Genomic DNA, 18,981 nt, shown 5'->3' on the forward strand with positions numbered 1-18,981 from the left:
AGAGTGATATCAGGGGGGAGAGTGATATCAGGGGAGAATGATATCAGGGGGGAGTGATATCAGGGGAGAGTGATATCAGGGTAAAGTGATATCAGGGGGGAGTGATATCAGGGGGGAGTGATATCAGGGGAGAATGATATCAGGGGGGAGAATGATATCAGGGTGGAGTGATATCAGGGTAGAGTGATATCGGGGTAGAGTGATATCAGGGTAGAGTGATATCAGGGGAGAATGATATCAGGGAGAGTGATATCAGGGGAGAGTGATATCAGGGTAGAGTGATATCAGGGGAGAGTGATATCAGGGGAGAGTGATATCAGGGGAGAATGATATCAGGGGAGAGTGATATCAGGGTAGAGTGATATCAGGGTAGAGTGATATCAGGGGAGAGAGATATCAGGGGAGAGTGATATCAGGGGAGAATGATATCAGGGGAGAGTGATATCAGGGTAGAGTGATATCAGGGTAGAGTAGGATCCAATAAAACTGATACTCAGGGGAGAATGATATCAGGGGGAGACTGATATCAGGGGGGAGAGTGATATCAGGGTAGAGTAGGATCCAATAAAACTGATACTCAGGGGAGAATGATATCAGGGGAGAGTGATATCAGGGTAGAGTGATATCAGGGTAGAGTGATATCAGGGTAGAGTGATATCAGGGGAGAGTGATATCAGGGTAGAGTGATATCAGGGTAGAGTGATATCAGGGGAGAGTGATATCAGGGTAGAGTGATATCAGGGGAGAGTGATATCAGGGTAGAGTGATATCAGGGTAGAATGGTATCAAGGGAGAGTGATATCAGGGGAGAGTGATATCAGGGGAGTGATATCAGGGTAGAGTGATATCAGGGTAGAGTATAATAGGTTATACTGGAGTAATGTTTTATCAGGGTACAGTTCTTATATTAACCTGAAATGTATACAGGTGCTAATGTGTGTCCATGGAAAAGATTTAGGAAGTCAAGGTGTAGTTTTGTCCAACATGGTAATATGTTTGTACTATTTGTTAAAGCATTTTGTTGATATAAGTAAAACCGATTGTAAACATGTGTTTGTGGTCTGTATGTAGAGATTTACAATCTCAATGGTACCTGTTTATTTACTTTCTGATTGGAGCTAGGCTACCATGGTGATTCTGTGTAATTCAGTTATTTAAATGATTATCTCCCTTCGTTTACTTTATAGCCTTAAATAATTAACAACAATGGTTATCATCTTGTATATGACATATACTGTATATGTTTTATCATTAGAAATCCAAATACTGCTTTTATAAAAACAGAATTTGTTATACAGTTAGATGATTGCATGGTCATGCAGATCAAAATAAAGACCCTAGTTTGAATATTTACCTTTTAATTAAGTTGATTATTCCTTACATTTTTTTCACCATGTTTTATGTTGTAACATCTTTTCTTTTCACCTTAAATTACAGACTTATTTCATGAGGTGGAATTAAAGAATTCAGGAGGGTTCTGTAATAATTCCCTTTTCCCAAGTTACTAAGTGTTTAGACTGGGCAGTTATCTGATCAGTTATGGTTTCTAAATTAAATCTGTTATATCTGTTGTAAAATTGAATTTTAGGAGAAATAGGGATTGTAAAATGACAAGTTTATTATATCTTCCTATAGTCATTATTGATATGTTTATGGCTGTAGCAGGCTGTATGTTCACAGCAGTGTGATTGTTATCTTATATACAGGTGTATAAAGTATCATTTCAAAGTGATATTAAGTCTTTACCACAGGCGTCAGATAGTTCATGATGTATGGGTTAATATGATATATAGTATTACTCAGAGATTCTTGTACCCAGGGATGTACAGTGTACCCGGATAGCTTTAGCTGTGACTAATGTTTTATAATAGAAGTAGTGAAGCCATATTTCCTCTCTAATCCACCATAGTGCTATAAACCTTGTTATAAGTGTGGACGAGGGATAATGTAGATCAAGGTCTCTTGTTGTTGTTATATGACATGACTTTATTGATGTTGGTACTGATACTGTATCCACAAATACTAGAACTATTGCTTACACTCAATTTCTGATTTCCATGCCCTAGTTTCAGCTGTAACATATCAGGCAATTACTCCATCACTATTTAAAACAATATGAATAAATATTCTTTAATTATTAAAAAGTAACAATCTTTAGAAAATATATAATAGTAGTAATAAGTTGTAAAATTTTATTAAATATATTTTTATATTCAAGGAACCGCTGTGATGGAAATGATGTCACAAAGTTTTGTAATATGAAATGAACAATTATGTTAATATTTATTGGGGTTTTCTGGGGTTATTAATACTGAATAAGTGAAAGACATGGCTACATAATTACATGTACCTATTTCTTTTCTGTTTTTTATAGACAATTATGAAATTGATACACAAAAACCTTATTTCTCGACATATGCAATGCAGGGCCTATTTTTAATTTTTTTTAACAACTGTTTTTTGATGATGATGATGATGATGATGATGATGCTACAACTGCCTATTGGTTAATGTTTGATTCTGTTTTGCCCATTAAATATTGCAAAGGTATTTTTATACAATAAAGTCTTGAGTTATTTATTGGAGCTGTAACCCCAATTATGACGACATGAGAAGAAGAAAAAGTGCCTTTCTCTGGAATTCCTTTAAGAACGGTAACATTTTTGAGTAAGACTTACTGACAGTATGTGACAAATTGATGTAAGCCTTACTGATTGTATGTGACAAATTGATGTGAGCCTTACTGACAGTATGTGACAAATTGATGTAAGACTCACAGACAGTATGTGACAAATTGATGTAAGCCAAGCTTACTGACCATATGTGACAAATTGATGTAAGCCTTACTGACGGTATGTGACAAATTTATGTTAGTCTCACAGACAGTATGTGACAAATTGATGTAAGCCTTACTGACCGTATGTGACAAATTGATGTAAGCCTAGCTTACTGACCATATGTGACAAATTGATGTAAGCCTTACTGACGGTATGTGACAAATTTATGTTAGCCTCACAGACAGTATGTGACAAATCGATGTAAGCCTTACTGACGGTATGTGACAAATTGATGTAAGCCTTACTGACCGTATGTGACAAACTGATGTAAACTTTACTGACCGTATGTGACAAACTGATGTAAACTTTACTGACAGTATGTGACAGATTGATGTAAACCTTACTGACAGTATGTGACAAATTGATGTAAGCCTTACTGACCGTATGTGACAAACTGATGTCCGCCTTACTGACAGTATGTGACAAACTGATGTCAGCCTTACAGTATGTGACAAACTGATGTCAGCCTTACAGTATGTGACAAACTGATGTCAGCCTTACAGTATGTGACAAACTGATGTCAGCCTTACAGCATGTGACAAACTGATGTCAGTCTTACAGTATGTGACAAACTGATGTCAGCCTTACAGTATGTGACAAACTGATGTCAGCCTTACAGTATGTGACAAACTGATGTCAGCTTTACAGTATGTGACAAACTGATGTCAGCCTTACAGCATGTGACAAACTGATGTCAGTCTTACAGTATGTGACAAACTGATGTCAGCCTTACAGTATGTGACAAACTGATGTCAGCCTTACAGTATGTGACAAACTGATGTCAGCTTTACAGTATGTGACAAACTGATGTCAGCCTTACAGTATGTGACAAACTGATGTCAGTCTTACAGTATGTGACAAACTGATGTCAGTCTTACAGTATGTGACAAACTGATGTCAGCTTTACAGTATGTGACAAACTGATGTCAGCCTTACAGTATGTGACAAACTGATGTCAGTCTTACAGTATGTGACAAACTGATGTCAGCTTTACAGTATGTGACAAACTGATGTCAGCCTTACAGTATGTGACAAACTGATGTCAGTCTTACAGTATGTGACAAACTGATGTCAGCCTTACAGCATGTGACAAACTGATGTCAGTCTTACAGTATGTGACAAACTGATGTCAGCCTTACAGCATGTGACAAACTGATGTCAGTCTTACAGTATGAGACAAACTGATGTCAGTCTTACAGTATGTGACAAACTGATGTCAGCTTTACAGTATGTGACAAACTGATGTCAGTCTTACAGTATGTGACAAACTGATGTCAGTCTCACAGTATGTGACAAACTGATGTCAGCCTTACAGCATGTGACAAACTGATGTCAGTCTTACAGTATGAGACAAACTGATGTCAGCCTAACATTGTGTGACAAATTGATGCAGGCTTACTGACAGTATGTGACAAATTTATGTTAGCCTCACAGACAGTATGTGACTAATTGATGTAAACTTTACTGACAGTCTGTGACAAATTTATGTAAATCTTACTGACATTATGTGACAAATTGATGTTCGCCCTACTGACGGAATGTGACAAATTGATGTAAACCTTACTGACAGTGTGTGACAAATTAATGTAAGCCTTACTAACAGTATGTGACGAATTGATGTTGGCCCTGCTGACGGTATGTGACAAATTGATCTAAACCTTACTGACAGTGTGTGACAAATTAATGTAAGCCTTACTGACAGTGTGTAACAAATTGATGTAAGCCCTATGGTAGCACACCACAGTAAGACAGCCTGGCCATGGGCAATTTTTTTGTTAAGCAAATAACTCCTGTATTATGATATGCATAAAAAATGAAAAAATAAATGTACACTATAATTGGTATATTCAGTATGAAGTAGTACATACAGGCTTCACATTTATTAAAACAAAAATCAATAAATTGGTTCCGGATTTTAAATATCCGGGCCGGATTTTCCGAACGTGTGTTTACACAGGAAATTTAGTTTTGCCTACAGCGCAAAATGGCAGCCCACAGAAAAGGTAAGATAGCGGAAAAACTTAATTTACAACATATGTCCAAACAAGATTAATTCTGTCTTTGGGATAGAGATATTTAATTTTAAATAGGTTTCAGAAAAAAAATTGTGTAGAGAATTGTGCCATTTTGGGTCAAATATCATAATATTTTGCAATTTTTGAGAATGTTTTAAGCTGTTACCATGGTATTCACAGCTCTAAAAATCACAGAAAATATCAGTTTACTTATCCTTCAGAGCTCTATTAAAATTGCAAATGTTGTACAGATTTCAAATATATATACTTTATTAGAGGTTATATGTAAGGTTAACTGGCAATGTTTACATATCTAAAACATGTGCCATATTTTTCAGAATTTGGCATTTTTACTGTACACTGCTACCTATATAGAGAATACATGGTTAGTATCTTACAATACAAGGTTTATTTTGGCGAGGGTTAGGAAAGACGAGATGGCGAGCCTTTGGCGAGCCATCTCGTCTTTCCGTTCCGAGCCAAAATAAACCTTGTATTGTAAGATACTTACCATGTATTCTGTTTATCCTGCAACTATTTCACAGAAGCTGACATTCAAGTTAAATGGAAAAAACGTCATTTGTTTACCTTTTTGAACTGAAGCGATGCGTCCGCATTGTGGCGCAGGAATATTTCCATTCATAAGAACTATATTTACTTCCGCCTGTAATGTCACTGCGCTGTTACAATATAGTTCCGATCATTTTTGCTACCTCAAAGTGTAATTTCACACATATGTGTATGAAAATATCACGCAAATACATTTTATTTCTGATAACGAATTGTTTAATACCTTTATAATGACATAATTCATTCAAGTTAAAGTTTTACAATTTGCACTAGAAAATGTTAAGCTTAGTCAGTAAGCTTACAGGGTACGTACCATTTCTCTCTATCTCTTGTACTATTTCCATTAATGTTGCATCGTATTCATCCGGAATTTCAACTAATCGTACGGGTCTAGGCACATGAGAATTTTCATCGTACACAGGAAGGGGCACAGGGGCTTGAGACGGGGCTGGTTCTGGGTTCAGTACAATTTCAGAGTTTTCATCATTTACCGTCATTTCTAGATCAATACAAGTAGACAAAATGTCAAAGTTAATATCAAAATTGCAATCCACCATTCCTGTTACACTGTTGTCAATTTCGTCATCGGATGAAGATTGTTGTGACATTTTTCTGGATTCTCGTACAATGTAGCAGACGCTGACAGCTGACGATTGTTGACAAACAATATGACGTCATCATTATCAGGTCAAAGTTTGTGCGCGTGATCATGAGGTCAACTTGAAAGTAGTTCCGTCAGAGTTGGAAAAAGTTCACGTGAATCCTATTGACGGATAAAGCACTTCGTATTGACGGATAAAGCACAAGTTTGTCCGACAGTAGTTATCGGTCAGTGAGTGTGGCAGTTGCAGGATAAATAGCTACTGACGGTATGTGACAAATCTAGATAGAGATGGTAAACCGACTTGGTGATCTTGGCGAAGGACTTGAGTGAACATTCACTATCGCGGATGACATTTGTAACGTGGGACAAGCGAGGTTGTTCTCCAGTTGGGGAGAAGAAAACTCAATAAGGCCTTGGTTAACATTATCAAATCGCGGGACAGGGTAAAACTGATGAAGAAGCATGCTATGACAATGACAGCAAATTATAGCGCTTGTATAAACGCTGTAATGAGAGGGAACTACTGCTCAACGATGACAAAAAGGTAATGGGACTGAAAGAAATAACCTTTCAAGGTCATACTATTACTAACGAAGTGGTCAAAGCTGACCCGAAGAAAATTGAAGAAAGGAAATGCCAAGCCCTACAGATGCTGCGGGTGTTTAGAGGTTCTGTGGCATGGTCCAATATATTGTGCGGTTCTTGCCTGGTTTGTACCAACGAGAGCTCTGACTTACAAGGACACAGATTTCAACTGGTCAATCACATGTGAAAGGGCGTTCAGGAATGTGAAGAAAAAACTCGTATATGCACTACTAGCATATTTCGACCATGGGAAAGAAATATGGCTACAAGTTGACAGTAGCATGGACAAGACTCGGCGCTCTCCTACTCCAAGACAGGAAGCCTCTAAACCCTTCACAAAGGAAGTGGGCTCAGAGAAGGAGGCCTACCCGTTCATCATTGTGTAGAACGATTTGATAAGTATACTTATGGGCATATGATCATAGTACAAAATGATCATAAACCCCCCGAGTACATCATGAAGAAGCCCATAACAGCACTCCCCGTTGACTTCAAGACACCGTGTTAAAGCTTTTGCGGTATGACATTGAGTTTAGTTTTCTCAAAGGTGAAAAGCTCGTCATCAGAGTTACTTTGAGCAGGGCGACAGTCGCAGACCCTGCCGAAGACCGTGACTGCATCATGCCTGTCTGCGCAAATGACGGCCTCAGCGATACTTGACTTAAAGAGATAAGGGAGGCTGCTCTTTAAGGAATTGGATCTAAAAGTCATGGAAGCTTACATCATATGTGGTTGGCCAGAGGTGAAAAAAGACGTTGAGGACTGATGCAAACCTATCGACATGAGGGACAGCCTCAGCTCATATGATGGAATCATTGTAAAAGGGGTGGCAATCATATTCCTAAAGCACTAAGAGCTGATATGAAATCTCGACTACATAGCTCACACGTGGCTATGATTCCATGATGATGAGGGCACGAGTCAGAGTCTACTAGACCCACATGAATGCTGATGAAGTCAGTCAAGAACATAAACCGCATACAACCAACACGCTACTTAAACAACATGGCGCAAGACATGCCCCGTAGCTAAACATCGGTTTTGACCTATTTGGAATAAAGAGTGCGTGTTACCTGGTCAGCATTGGCTATTACAGTAACTTAATAGAAGTTGACCTGGTACAGAAAGCCACCCCAGCCGTGATCATCGGAAATCTCAAGAAACAATTCGCGATGTTCGGTATTCCAATAACTATAATGTCGGATGGTTGCCAACAATTCTCCTCAAGTGAATTCAAGGTATTTACCGTCCAGTGGGGGATCGCTCACCAGACGTCCTCACCTTACCACCAACGTGCGAACGGTAAAGCTGGATGTCGGGTAAAGGTGATGTTGAAGTGTGACGCGATAGACAGGACTAGTTTGAAGCCTTAATGGAGCAAAGAAATGTACCACGACAGGACACTGGACGGAGCCCTAATCAAATAATGTTTGGGCGACAAGCGCTTACACTACTCCCAACATGGAGACACGAAAAGGGAGATAAAAAGTGAAAGGTGAGACAAAAGAAAGAAGGCGGCGAAGAAATACCATGATTATACAGCTGACAGGATGTATATTTTGAATACAAAAAAGAAATAGGTGAATATTGGGTAAAATACAGAGCAGTTCCAACGATCCCACATGCAAAGTGCAAGCCCAAACCGGTGCCCTGTACAAGAGAAACCGTGTTCATATCAGACCCAAACGAGTTGAAGGTGTAATTTGTGACAAATCAATATAACGCTGTGATGCTCTATCGACTCCGGCGCGACCAACAACTACTCCACCAACCCAGATTCATGCTTCGAGCAGTACGCCTAGTGAGCCAATACACCACAAACGAGGTACATGCTCCGGGAAGCCTTGCTTAGAGGGTACCACATGAGGTAGCCCTAGAGACACAAGCGACTCAACAGCGAGTCGTGAAACACAAACAACCGTTCCGCCAGTTTCGTTATGTAGTTTTCATTTATATAATTGTATGTACCTGACTTGTGTAACCTCGTCCGATTTAATTGTTTTCAAAAGTTCAGGTCATAATTATTAGTAGATAAACATTTCAGATTTTTGAGAATTTCTTCTGCGAAATTCACCCATTTTCATAATGGCTACTCTGGAAAATATTTTGAGCTGAATGACCGAATTTTTTTTTGATTAAGTTCTATATGTGACCCTAAACTTTTATTATAAACCATAATTGCCATTTTGAATTCAAGAATTTTAATGATATACTCCAAAACGTTAAGACTAAAGTCTATGGAAAAACATATATAACGTATCTAAGCTGAATAAATTTGTTTGTTAAAATGCTGTTCTGATTTCAGGTTTATTTATATATGCTTAGTAACACAAATAAACATGATATCATAGGTGATTTGGTACTATATTTCCCCCTCCGTGTGCTTACGTTATCTGACCCAGTTTCGTTTTAGCTGGATGGATGTGATACATTTGTAGCCATTGTTCAAGCAAACAATGGAAATGTTGAATACATTTTGGCTGTCAATAAGAGAACTGTAAAGGTTTTGGCGGATTGCCAAAGCCGTACCTCTACACAGTTGACCACTGTGCCTTTAAAGATTCTTTGAAAGTCTGCAGCATTGGCATATAATGTGTACGTATGTAATTTATGATTAAATTACAATTATTATAGTAATCAACTATGCTTAAATAATACGTTATCAAATGTCAACTGTGCTAGTTTGGTTTTCGACTTTTTCTAAGTACAAGACATATTTCTACGATGGCCGATATCGGACGGGCAAAACAGTGTTTCTAGTAGTACGTTTTTGTCCGATATCGGCTATCGCATATTTCGGATGTAACTGATTTGGTGTACATGTACAAGTTCTGTGACAATTGACAGTGACATAGTTTATGACTTTACACACAAGATCACGGGATACCTCTCTGCCAATCGAACGCTTCTCACATTCATTTTCAAAAAGTTCCCCTCTCTTGACCAATACAATCTTGATATTATATCATTACATTCAAATTATATCAATTATCATATCATTAGGAGTTACAATTACAAATAATAGTAAAGGACACCAGTATTAGTATTGCAACTATCTACAAATGGACAAAGAAATTATTTTATAATGCTAGATTGGACCGGCGATTGTCCTTTCTCCCAATGTATTTTCCTTGGCAGTGATAGATAGAAGCGTCTGCCAGAGTCATGGTATGGCAGATTACACCATAGACCATAGAAATGGACCTGACCGGAATTAAGCGACATACAAGTTTGTATGTCCATTACAATTGAGTCTTATCAGTGATCGTCCTGCCTTGAACACAGGCATACTACGTCACAGGGATGTGACACGAATTCCTATATAATACATATATATAGATCCTGGGTTTGGAGGAACTCGTGCTAAGTCTCACTGGGCTTCGTGACACTGCCAAACATGGCGTTTGCTTTACCATTGGTTGTATTCATGCTCGCGTTGTGTACACGCGGTAAATATGGTTACTGGTATCCTCTTCAGATATTGGTTTTAAAATGTTATCATGTCTGACAACTTTTGAGATAGCCACGAGTGAAGTGATGTATCCTAAATTATCTAGCTTGTACTTACTATCTATGTCTACTTTGAAATCTAGAATCAGACATATCCAAGAGCTGAAATTGTCTGTTTTCTTATTTAAACACTAAAATTTGATACTAAACAAACGCAATACACGCTTAATTTACACTAATATTGTTTATGCTCACATGACTGATTTATATTTGATTTACAATAGAGATCTACTCGTGTCAAAATGGATGGGAGTCATACGACGGGCATTGTTATTTTATGGGAGATACTAAAGTGACCTGGGCCGTCGCATCGGTAAGTTGATAATATGCTTTATGCAGTGATTGGGGGCACTAGATATTCTTCAGGTACTTGACACGTATTGTTAACTTGCAAATCATAATCCCCTCTACAAACAACAAACATGTAATGATAAGTTCATTATTACAGGCAATATGCAAATCATACAATGCACACCTGGCGATGATCCCAAATGCTCACGTGGACAACTTTTTACGACAGTTAGCTACGAGATTCTCATGTAAGTATCACATAACGAACTTTCGGTCGGTATGAGGTTCACAAAGACATATCAACCTAAGGTACATAATGACATATCACGTGAGGTACACAATGCCATGTAACGTAAAGTACACAATGCTGTCACGTAGAGTACATAATGACATATGTCACGTGAGGTACACAATGCTGTCACGTAAAAAACACAATGCTGTCACGTAAAGTCCACAATGACATATGTCACGTGAGGTACACAATGTCATGTCATATGATGTACACAATGCTGTCACGTAAAGTACACAATGACATATGCCACGTGAGGTACACAAGGCTGTCACGTAGAGTACATATTGACATATGTCACGTGAGGTACACAATGCCATGTAACGTAAGTTACACAATGCCATGTCACATGATGTACACAATGCCATTTCTTGTAAGGTACACAATGACGTGACATTTATCTCGTTCGGTACTCAATGTCATTTTATTTGTCGCGTCAGATATGCAATGTCATGCCACGTATCATGTGGATTTTCAGGTGATTTTGTGATTAACTTGACAGGGTATTTCGTCGTGAATGATATCTCGTTTTCAGGTTCCTTTAATATCACGTCCACTGGAATTCACCGTTACATATATATTACATTTGAAGCTTGCTGTTTTAGAGCTAAACAAAACTGAACGCAAGGGAACTGTCGAGAAAATGTACAGTGTTTACATATGCACTATTTTTAGACGAATGAAATGTAATGCAATTAGACTGACCAGTACAAGAAACTGACCATATTAGATGTTTTCCCTGACAGACGGGCACAAGGAGATGATTCATTTCTGGCTGGACGGGAGTGATTCGGTTATTGAAGGTGATTGGATCTGGACAGAGAGTGGACAGCGACTCGCCTATACTAACTGGAACCCCGGTGAACCGAGTAATTCGGAAGGCAGTATCGATGACTGTTTAGTTCTTCACAGTCAAATGTCATTCAGGTGGGACGATATCCCTTGTCTATATAAGGCGAGGTTCATCTGTGAAGCAGGGTACGTATATTACGGTTAGTTTTTGTTTTAGTAACAATGTATGAATGCTTCATACGACAGGTTGCTCTAGTAATCTAATGTGTTTCCGGTAAAGTGAACTGTTTCCGGTCATCTTACACATTCCTACAAATGTCAACTAATAATTATTGTATTAAATACATATCCGTTTATATTGTGATTTGAAAAAAACCCAAACAAAAACAAAAAACAAGAAAAGAAAAAGAAAAGAAAAAAAAAGACCCGCAAATCATTAGCATAACAATTTCTTGATCACTTGGTTGATATGAAAGAGTTTGTGTAAACTATAACATTGGATCCTTTTAGATGCCTATTACTAAATAAAGCATTGGTCCCATTAAGAGGCCTTTCACTGAACATAGTTTTGGTCCCATTCATGGGACTATTACTAAATAAAGCATTGGTCCCATTCAAAGGTCTATTATTGAATGTAGTTTTGGTCTCATTCATAGGCCTATTACTTAATAAAGTATTGGTCCCATTAATGATAGTTACCACATTGTAAAATTACCTACCAATGTTAGATACAGTCTTCATGCTACTTAAACATATTAGCTACACGACATTTTTTTTAATTCATTTTTTTTTTTTACAAAACTTTTATATCTTATATCTCTTCTTATTGGATTTTTTTTAGTGGACACTGGACAACGTTCGGCTGATAATCCAATCGATGTGACATCGTCAGCTGTAATGCAAATGGAAATAAATAATATTGTGTGTCAAATGTTTATATGTATACTTATTCTTTACATAAATCAAAGCACTGTGCACATGTGTTTACAACTACATGTATAGTTCTGACTAGAAAGTAACCAGCTCGCTTTTACTATCTTTCGATGAAGTCGAATAATGGTTATATCGACCTCAGATTTTTTAAAAATACGAATTCCGAGGTTGATGTAGATCGATATAACAATGTATCAACAGAAAAAAAAATGCTGTAAGTTCTTTGTTATTCTTCTTATATTTTTATAAAATCGAAGAGTGGGATGAATGATACAAAATTTAAAAGCAATATTACTGGATACTCATTTATTTCGGGAAAACAATTTAAAATCTATGATTTAATAATATAAATAATAGTGCCATTCGTAAACACACTTAATTATGTATTTGATTAATACAGTACATTTAGAAGAAGTTACTGTTGCCCAGTTTATATTAACAGAGGTTTATATTCAGATTCCCTTTCTCTAACTGGTGTCGAATATCACTTCTGTGTTCTAACAGTGTATAATTCTACACTTATTTGCCGGATACATGTGATAATAATGCGCAAAATGTATCGTTCAGGTCTTCAAGGGAATAAACTCTGACTTCAAGTACTGTCTGAAGAGTTTGACAGTTGTAATAGTGGCGCTCACTTTGTTTTTGTTCTAGCTGGCAGATATTAAGAATTACCGTCTAATTCACTATTTTTAGCAAGCGTTTTCCAAGAAGTAGCGGTCAATATCGTTTTTATTGGATCTTGTGATCTGCTTTCAGTCAATAAGAAATCGCAAAATCTCAGCAAAAAAGATAATATTTTTTTATTAGGAATTGAGTGCAGACCATCTACATCTACATATGGTCCCTAATGTTCCCGCGTAGTTTCCTTTTATTGGTTCACAAAAGAAGGTTTGTCGGAATAAAGGGTTTCCATGGAGACATAATGACAACAAGTCTTTGGGGAAATAGTAACATTGAATTTGCCATCCCTCAAAAATATGTTTTACTGTGTCTGCTTAATCAGGCAATTTTAACCGTTGATGAGCCTCAGTAATGTTTCCATAGTAACAGCTCTAGAAATACCCAATGCTTAACAAATAATAGGAGTGGATAAATTTCATCATTCGACCAAATTTGGCTAATTTGATATTAGAATGATAAGAATGGGCCATTACACAACCTTAATGTTTAGTGAGCGGGTCACCATGCCAACTAAAATCAACAGATGATCTCAAATATTTCTGTTTGGTTTCATTGATATTGGTACACAAGTTTATTAGGGGGAAGTCCATACAAGATCTGTCTTATCATAGTTCTCCTTTTGTTCTCCTTTTGTTAACCTTGGTAACCTAATGACATGCATTGGTTTGGAAAATATTACCATTGGAATTACCATCCATATCCTTATATATATCAATTGATATTATGACCAAACATAAGCCTAACTAAAGTGTCAAAGCATAAGCATTGGTAAGCTACAGCACTTGGCTATGTAATGAAATTGATACTAACGGACGTGCGGACAACAAGTAGACGTCTGGACAGACAGACATACTAGTACTCCATTAAAGCCCGCCCCAGTCGACCCCTAATTGTGTGGCCTGTGGGGGATAAGTACAGTACAGTATGTCTGAACTGCTATATCAAAATCGGTAGTTTTCACTGGATTCCATAATATCATATGCAACCAGAAAAACTTCTGAGGAGCACACCTGTCACATATACTGTAACACAAATACCTGAAAATCGTTTGTCCATATATTCCAATATAATATATGTCACAGTCATCTCAGAGAACTCTCACGAGGATGCTGACCAAATATGATATTCGTTACCAAATATGGATGAAACTTCTTAGAAAAAAAACAAAAACAAAAACGAAGGTCTTTCTTTTTCTTTTTCTTTTGTAAGTCGGGAATAAGTGCTAATTTAGTTTAATAATTCAGTTTCATGATGTTTGACCTAGCTCACCTCACCGTGCATTTCACAGTCAAAATAAAATCAATGTTTATGCTTTCATAATGTCGAATTCGGCCAAACAAATGCGCCCATTTCGTGCTATTGACGTCTGTGAGCATAACGACATGGTTATTTTGTGCAATAGATGTGATCATTATTAGCTTATTGTGTGCTCCTGAAACATGTATTTTTTTGCATTTTTTACCAAAATTTACAAACAGCTTAACAAATTGCATGTCATCAGCAAGACTCATGGTTAGCCATGATACATACTACAAGCTAATTCTGTTGTGCAGTTGTGTAGTAATATAGGGCATCAGGCTTGTATAATATTACTGGATTTTGCTCTTTAGATAACCCCTGAATTTAGAATATAAATACTTGCTTATTATCTTATTCTCTTTAATGTATGAGTAAGATAACACAAAGAAACTGACATCTTTTCAGTGCCTTGTCTGACGTAGATTATTTTCTTGCCTTGAAGCAGAGGCCAGATAATATATTTAAACAGGCTGCTGTGGTTTTTGATATATTGAATATATATTAATAAAGTTGTTAATAAAATATAACCTCTCGTTAATGCTTAAAAAGTTCAAGCTTATTTTGGATCGGGACAAAAAACAATTGCCAAAGTCTCTCTATTCTTGTCTTCCTTTATTCAAGACACCGATCATATATCCTCTATGTGCCTTAGTACTGGTGACAGGTACCGACGTTAATGGGCTCTATAACTATGAGGTAAGTTGACATTCCTAGAAGGAATAAGTGAATTATTGGTTGATCATTTCTTTGCAGAAAGATATTTATGTTTAGCAATGGTTCTGTGGACAGAATCGAACGGAGTTTGGAATCATTCGGAGATTTTGCTATTATTGAATCTGTTCCCATCAAAACCGACCACCGATCTTGAAAATTTGTATTTATATTTAATTAAAGCTCTTATAAACAGAGACCACGTCTTTCTGTCGCCAAAACTCTATGAACATAAATATGACCAAGGTAATGTGACATTCATCGTTGAAAATCCACATTCGGTGTACTATAGCGTATCGATGGTAACGAGACGGACGATGTGAGTGTGATAGTAGCCCCAGGATTCCTAACAAAATTCCATCGAGCTGAAACGCCATTTCTTACGCCATAACATTTTGTTGTTATAATCTCGGGTTCCACTGATTTGAAAGCAGAAAAAGAAGACATGAATTGACAATTAATTCCAAAAAAGGTCGTTCATAGCCTCAGTTTCACCTCAGTTTAGCATATATTTTTTCTCTCAAAGATAAAGTTCCATATTATATTGTTATTGTGTAATAATCGTCACTGAATTCACTAAGATATCTATATTTTTTCGTATTCTCTTAGGTACGGTAAGTTTTTTAAAAAAATGAGTTAGTGTTGACAGCATAATTGTTCTCATTACTTTGACACTATCCCTTTAGCAAGTAGAACTAAGGTCTTCTTGACAACCTATGTATAAGAGCTCCCATTTCATTTATCTTATGACCAACATTTATATATCTGATATCAGTTATATTCAGATTAAATCTAACACCGAAGAAAGTGAAAGGTTCCTCAGGCCAACTGAGATTTCTGTTAATACACAATTTATCATCCTTTTTGAAATTGAACGTCTGTTGGTTTAGCAAGCCTCCATTTTGATTTTCAACTAGCTTAATCAAACAAGGAAAAGGTCTCTGTTTTTGTTCAAAGTTGTGTCATTTTTATTACTCGCATAGGAAACGTGGGTCGCAGATTTGTGCCAAGTCCTTATGAGATAAGCTACTATCTGTGACTTGGTGAGAAACAGTCGGGTTCTTACATATATCAGCACCAACATGTGTTTACTGTGGTCAAGTCTGGTGTGGTCAGCCCTCATTGTGCATGGTAAAGTTTGTATTTCAGATTATTCTCAATCGGACTATAAAAAATCCGTCAGTTGGTTGTAATGATTCGATGATAAATTGTGATTATTGACTGAGTCGAGTCAAATTCGTGTCTTTTACTTTAGATTAACTTCATAAATTGTAAAAAGAACTTCCTATTATATGTGATTTTTTTTTGTCATTGTTGATTTGGCCTATTGAATATGACCTGAGAAACGCTATATTGTTTCACAGTTGAAATGACACCATTTGAAATAGCTTCCTTATACTTTAACCGCCAGTGATCCGAGGATGTCCGAACGGCTGGGAAACGTTTGACGGGTCATGCTATTTTGTGTCTGACTTCCGGGAAGATTGGCCAACAGCATCGGTAAATTCGGCATTATTAAGTATAGCATCTGTACATGTAAATTTATTCTAACTCTAAGAACTTTCCGACATGAATTTGTTATTTTCATTCGACATCAATTGAACTAGTGGTCACACCAATATTGATGTGTTGTTTACACCTATCAAATATAGTTTTGTTCAACCGAAACAGGTAAAGGTCGAACCAAAGCAAACTATATGATCTTAATAATAACATTTCGGTCATCAACGTTGTATATAACAGGTTGTCGGTATTTCTATTAGGACTATCAGCACCTCACAATACTAGTGTGGTTTTAAAATATCATATTGACTATTAAAGAGGGGCGTTCGCTATTCCAATAATTGCTCAACACAAAATGGAATGCGAATACGTGTCTGTTTGGATGGTATTATATCTAATTAATGTTCTGCTTTGGATTATGTTTAAGTTCATCTGTTTATTTATGCTGTGGAAAATGATACTCTTATATAAGATTATTTCTGCTATGTTACATATATTTATTTCTGATGTAAAGGACGCTATATCATCTGATTATATTTGCTATGGAATAAAATGTGATTATTTTGGTGATTTAAATCGAGTCTATATCTCCCGATGTTTAGTGTTGATGATCTCGTTCGATGTTGTCCATAACATCTATTTCTGTCTATTTTCAGACCGCATGTGGGCTTTATCATGCACATCTCGCTGAAGTTATCGACGAAGCAGAGGAAAATTTTCTCAAACAAGTAATCTCAAAATATCATGGTACGGCTTTCATGTTTATAACATTCTATATATAATTTATATCTAAGATAGTTAAAATACCGCTCGCGCGCTTCCATCCGAGTCTACAAGGAAGATAAATGTAAGAGGCTATAACTAGGGACTCGATAATTCAGTGCATTGCAGTATAAACGTTTATGGAAGAAGGTATTTCGAAAATATACATTCTAACGTGACAAAGTTTTGAAACAAACAGAAAATGCACCTAGAGAATAACATGGAATAATAGTAATGTTATATTGTTGGATCTGTTTGAGAGTTATTGTAGATATACTGTACCTGATACTCAGACAAGCGACTTAATATATTTACCCTTAAACCTCTAAAGCTGGGCACAGGAGTGATGACAATTACTGGTTGGGAGGTTCAGACATGTTTGTGGAGGGAGATTGGCGATGGATGAACAGTGATCAACGTATAAATTATACCAACTGGTATCCGGGTGAGCCGAACAATTACCAGAACCATAGCGAAGACTGTGTGGTGGTGTACATCAACAACCATCAACAGTACCGATGGGATGACCGGAAATGCACGGAAAAAAATAACTTTATTTGTGAGATTGGGTAGGTTTCTACAAGATCTTGTCATTTATACATGTCGGGTGTCATCGAAGAAGCATAAGACGCTAATCATCCAGAGGTTCTGGTTTTAGTATCTTTTTTCAAGGGTCTTCATACCAGTCTACGTATTTTGCCCTTAATTCATCGATTTTTAGTTAGAATGATGGTTCCGTTATTATGTCGGCATTTTCTGATGTTTTCCTAGTAAGAGCAATTCAACTATAGTATAGAAATATTGCTTTTTAACACATTATAGCATTGGAAAGTCTTATGGTAACATCCCTCTGTCATCTCTGTCATACGTGTTACTGTTGTATAACTTCATGTTAGTAAAGTATCGCAACAAGCCGCGTTTGTTATAATTAACTTTTAACAAAATGTACAGATGTAGCTACCATATGCATTGCCACTAAATTCCCTTATTTCATGTTTCAGTGTAAACTGTTGCCCCTACCCCGTATCAGAAACCTGTTTTTTGTACTAAAATGAAAATGTTGATATATATGGAATGAATACTGTGTAAGGCGCTGAACTCGTGTAGTGTTATTTTCGCGGTTTAATGATATTTTGACCGTGAAAGCGCGAAAAGAAATCTGTCTCAAAAATTACCCGATGTATAGTATTGAATGATTTGAAGAGCCTTCATTCATATGAAAACATATTAACGAAATTATTGTATACAATAATCAATTGATACTTTTGTTATTCTATTTTTAGAGATGATTCGGGAGCAATTGTGATTGGCTGAAACCTGATGCAGTTGATGATATCGGTACTCATTGCTTATGTTGAAATCGTTGTCATTACGAAATAAATATCAAGGAATTATTATGTAAAATCTTATTTTTAAAGTTTGCTTATATAAGCATGCCGTTTCAATTGATCTAGTACACTATCAAGTGATGAATGTCACACGCAGTAATAATTAGATTTCGATTCTAGTATAATACAAAGATAATACATGTATATCTTTATAGAGTATGTCAGAACATGAGGTTCTCATGAATGTTTGAATTTATAATTGAGATAT

The 18,981-nt window shown here is 36.6% G+C and overlaps 2 protein-coding genes across 2 annotated transcripts; both read left to right on the top strand.

The window, feature by feature from the left end:
- Positions 1 to 9,861: 9,861 nt before the first annotated feature.
- On the top strand, positions 9,862 to 12,428 carry LOC117321538 (perlucin-like). Its single transcript, XM_033875981.1, has 5 exons — positions 9,862 to 10,060; positions 10,346 to 10,434; positions 10,570 to 10,660; positions 11,448 to 11,679; positions 12,335 to 12,428. Exons 1-5 carry the CDS (start codon positions 10,009 to 10,011, stop codon positions 12,357 to 12,359), a joined length of 489 nt encoding a protein of 162 aa, XP_033731872.1. The 5' UTR covers positions 9,862 to 10,008; the 3' UTR covers positions 12,360 to 12,428.
- A 3,702-nt stretch (positions 12,429 to 16,130) lies between these two features.
- Positions 16,131 to 18,784, top strand: LOC117321540 (perlucin-like protein). Its single transcript, XM_033875982.1, has 5 exons — positions 16,131 to 16,251; positions 16,532 to 16,620; positions 17,280 to 17,370; positions 17,717 to 17,954; positions 18,669 to 18,784. The coding sequence occupies exons 1-5, from the start codon at positions 16,203 to 16,205 to the stop codon at positions 18,697 to 18,699; spliced, it is 498 nt and encodes a 165-aa protein (XP_033731873.1). The 5' UTR covers positions 16,131 to 16,202; the 3' UTR covers positions 18,700 to 18,784.
- Positions 18,785 to 18,981: the final 197 nt, after the last annotated feature.

This window comes from Pecten maximus, chromosome 2 (genome assembly GCF_902652985.1).
Source record: "Pecten maximus chromosome 2, xPecMax1.1, whole genome shotgun sequence".
Lineage (NCBI taxonomy): Eukaryota > Metazoa > Mollusca > Bivalvia > Pectinida > Pectinidae > Pecten > Pecten maximus.

Coding starts and splice junctions, on each gene's coding strand:
- LOC117321540 (XM_033875982.1), top strand. CDS start 16,203: ATGTGTTTACTGTGGTCAAGTCTGGTGTGGTCAGCCCTCATTGTGCAT. Junction 16,252..16,531: donor GTCAGCCCTCATTGTGCATG/GTAAAGTTTGTA, acceptor TTTAACCGCCAG/TGATCCGAGGATGTCCGAAC. Junction 17,371..17,716: donor AGTAATCTCAAAATATCATG/GTACGGCTTTCA, acceptor AAACCTCTAAAG/CTGGGCACAGGAGTGATGAC.
- LOC117321538 (XM_033875981.1), top strand. CDS start 10,009: ATGGCGTTTGCTTTACCATTGGTTGTATTCATGCTCGCGTTGTGTACA. Junction 10,435..10,569: donor TGACCTGGGCCGTCGCATCG/GTAAGTTGATAA, acceptor TCATTATTACAG/GCAATATGCAAATCATACAA. Junction 10,661..11,447: donor GTTAGCTACGAGATTCTCAT/GTAAGTATCACA, acceptor TTTCCCTGACAG/ACGGGCACAAGGAGATGATT.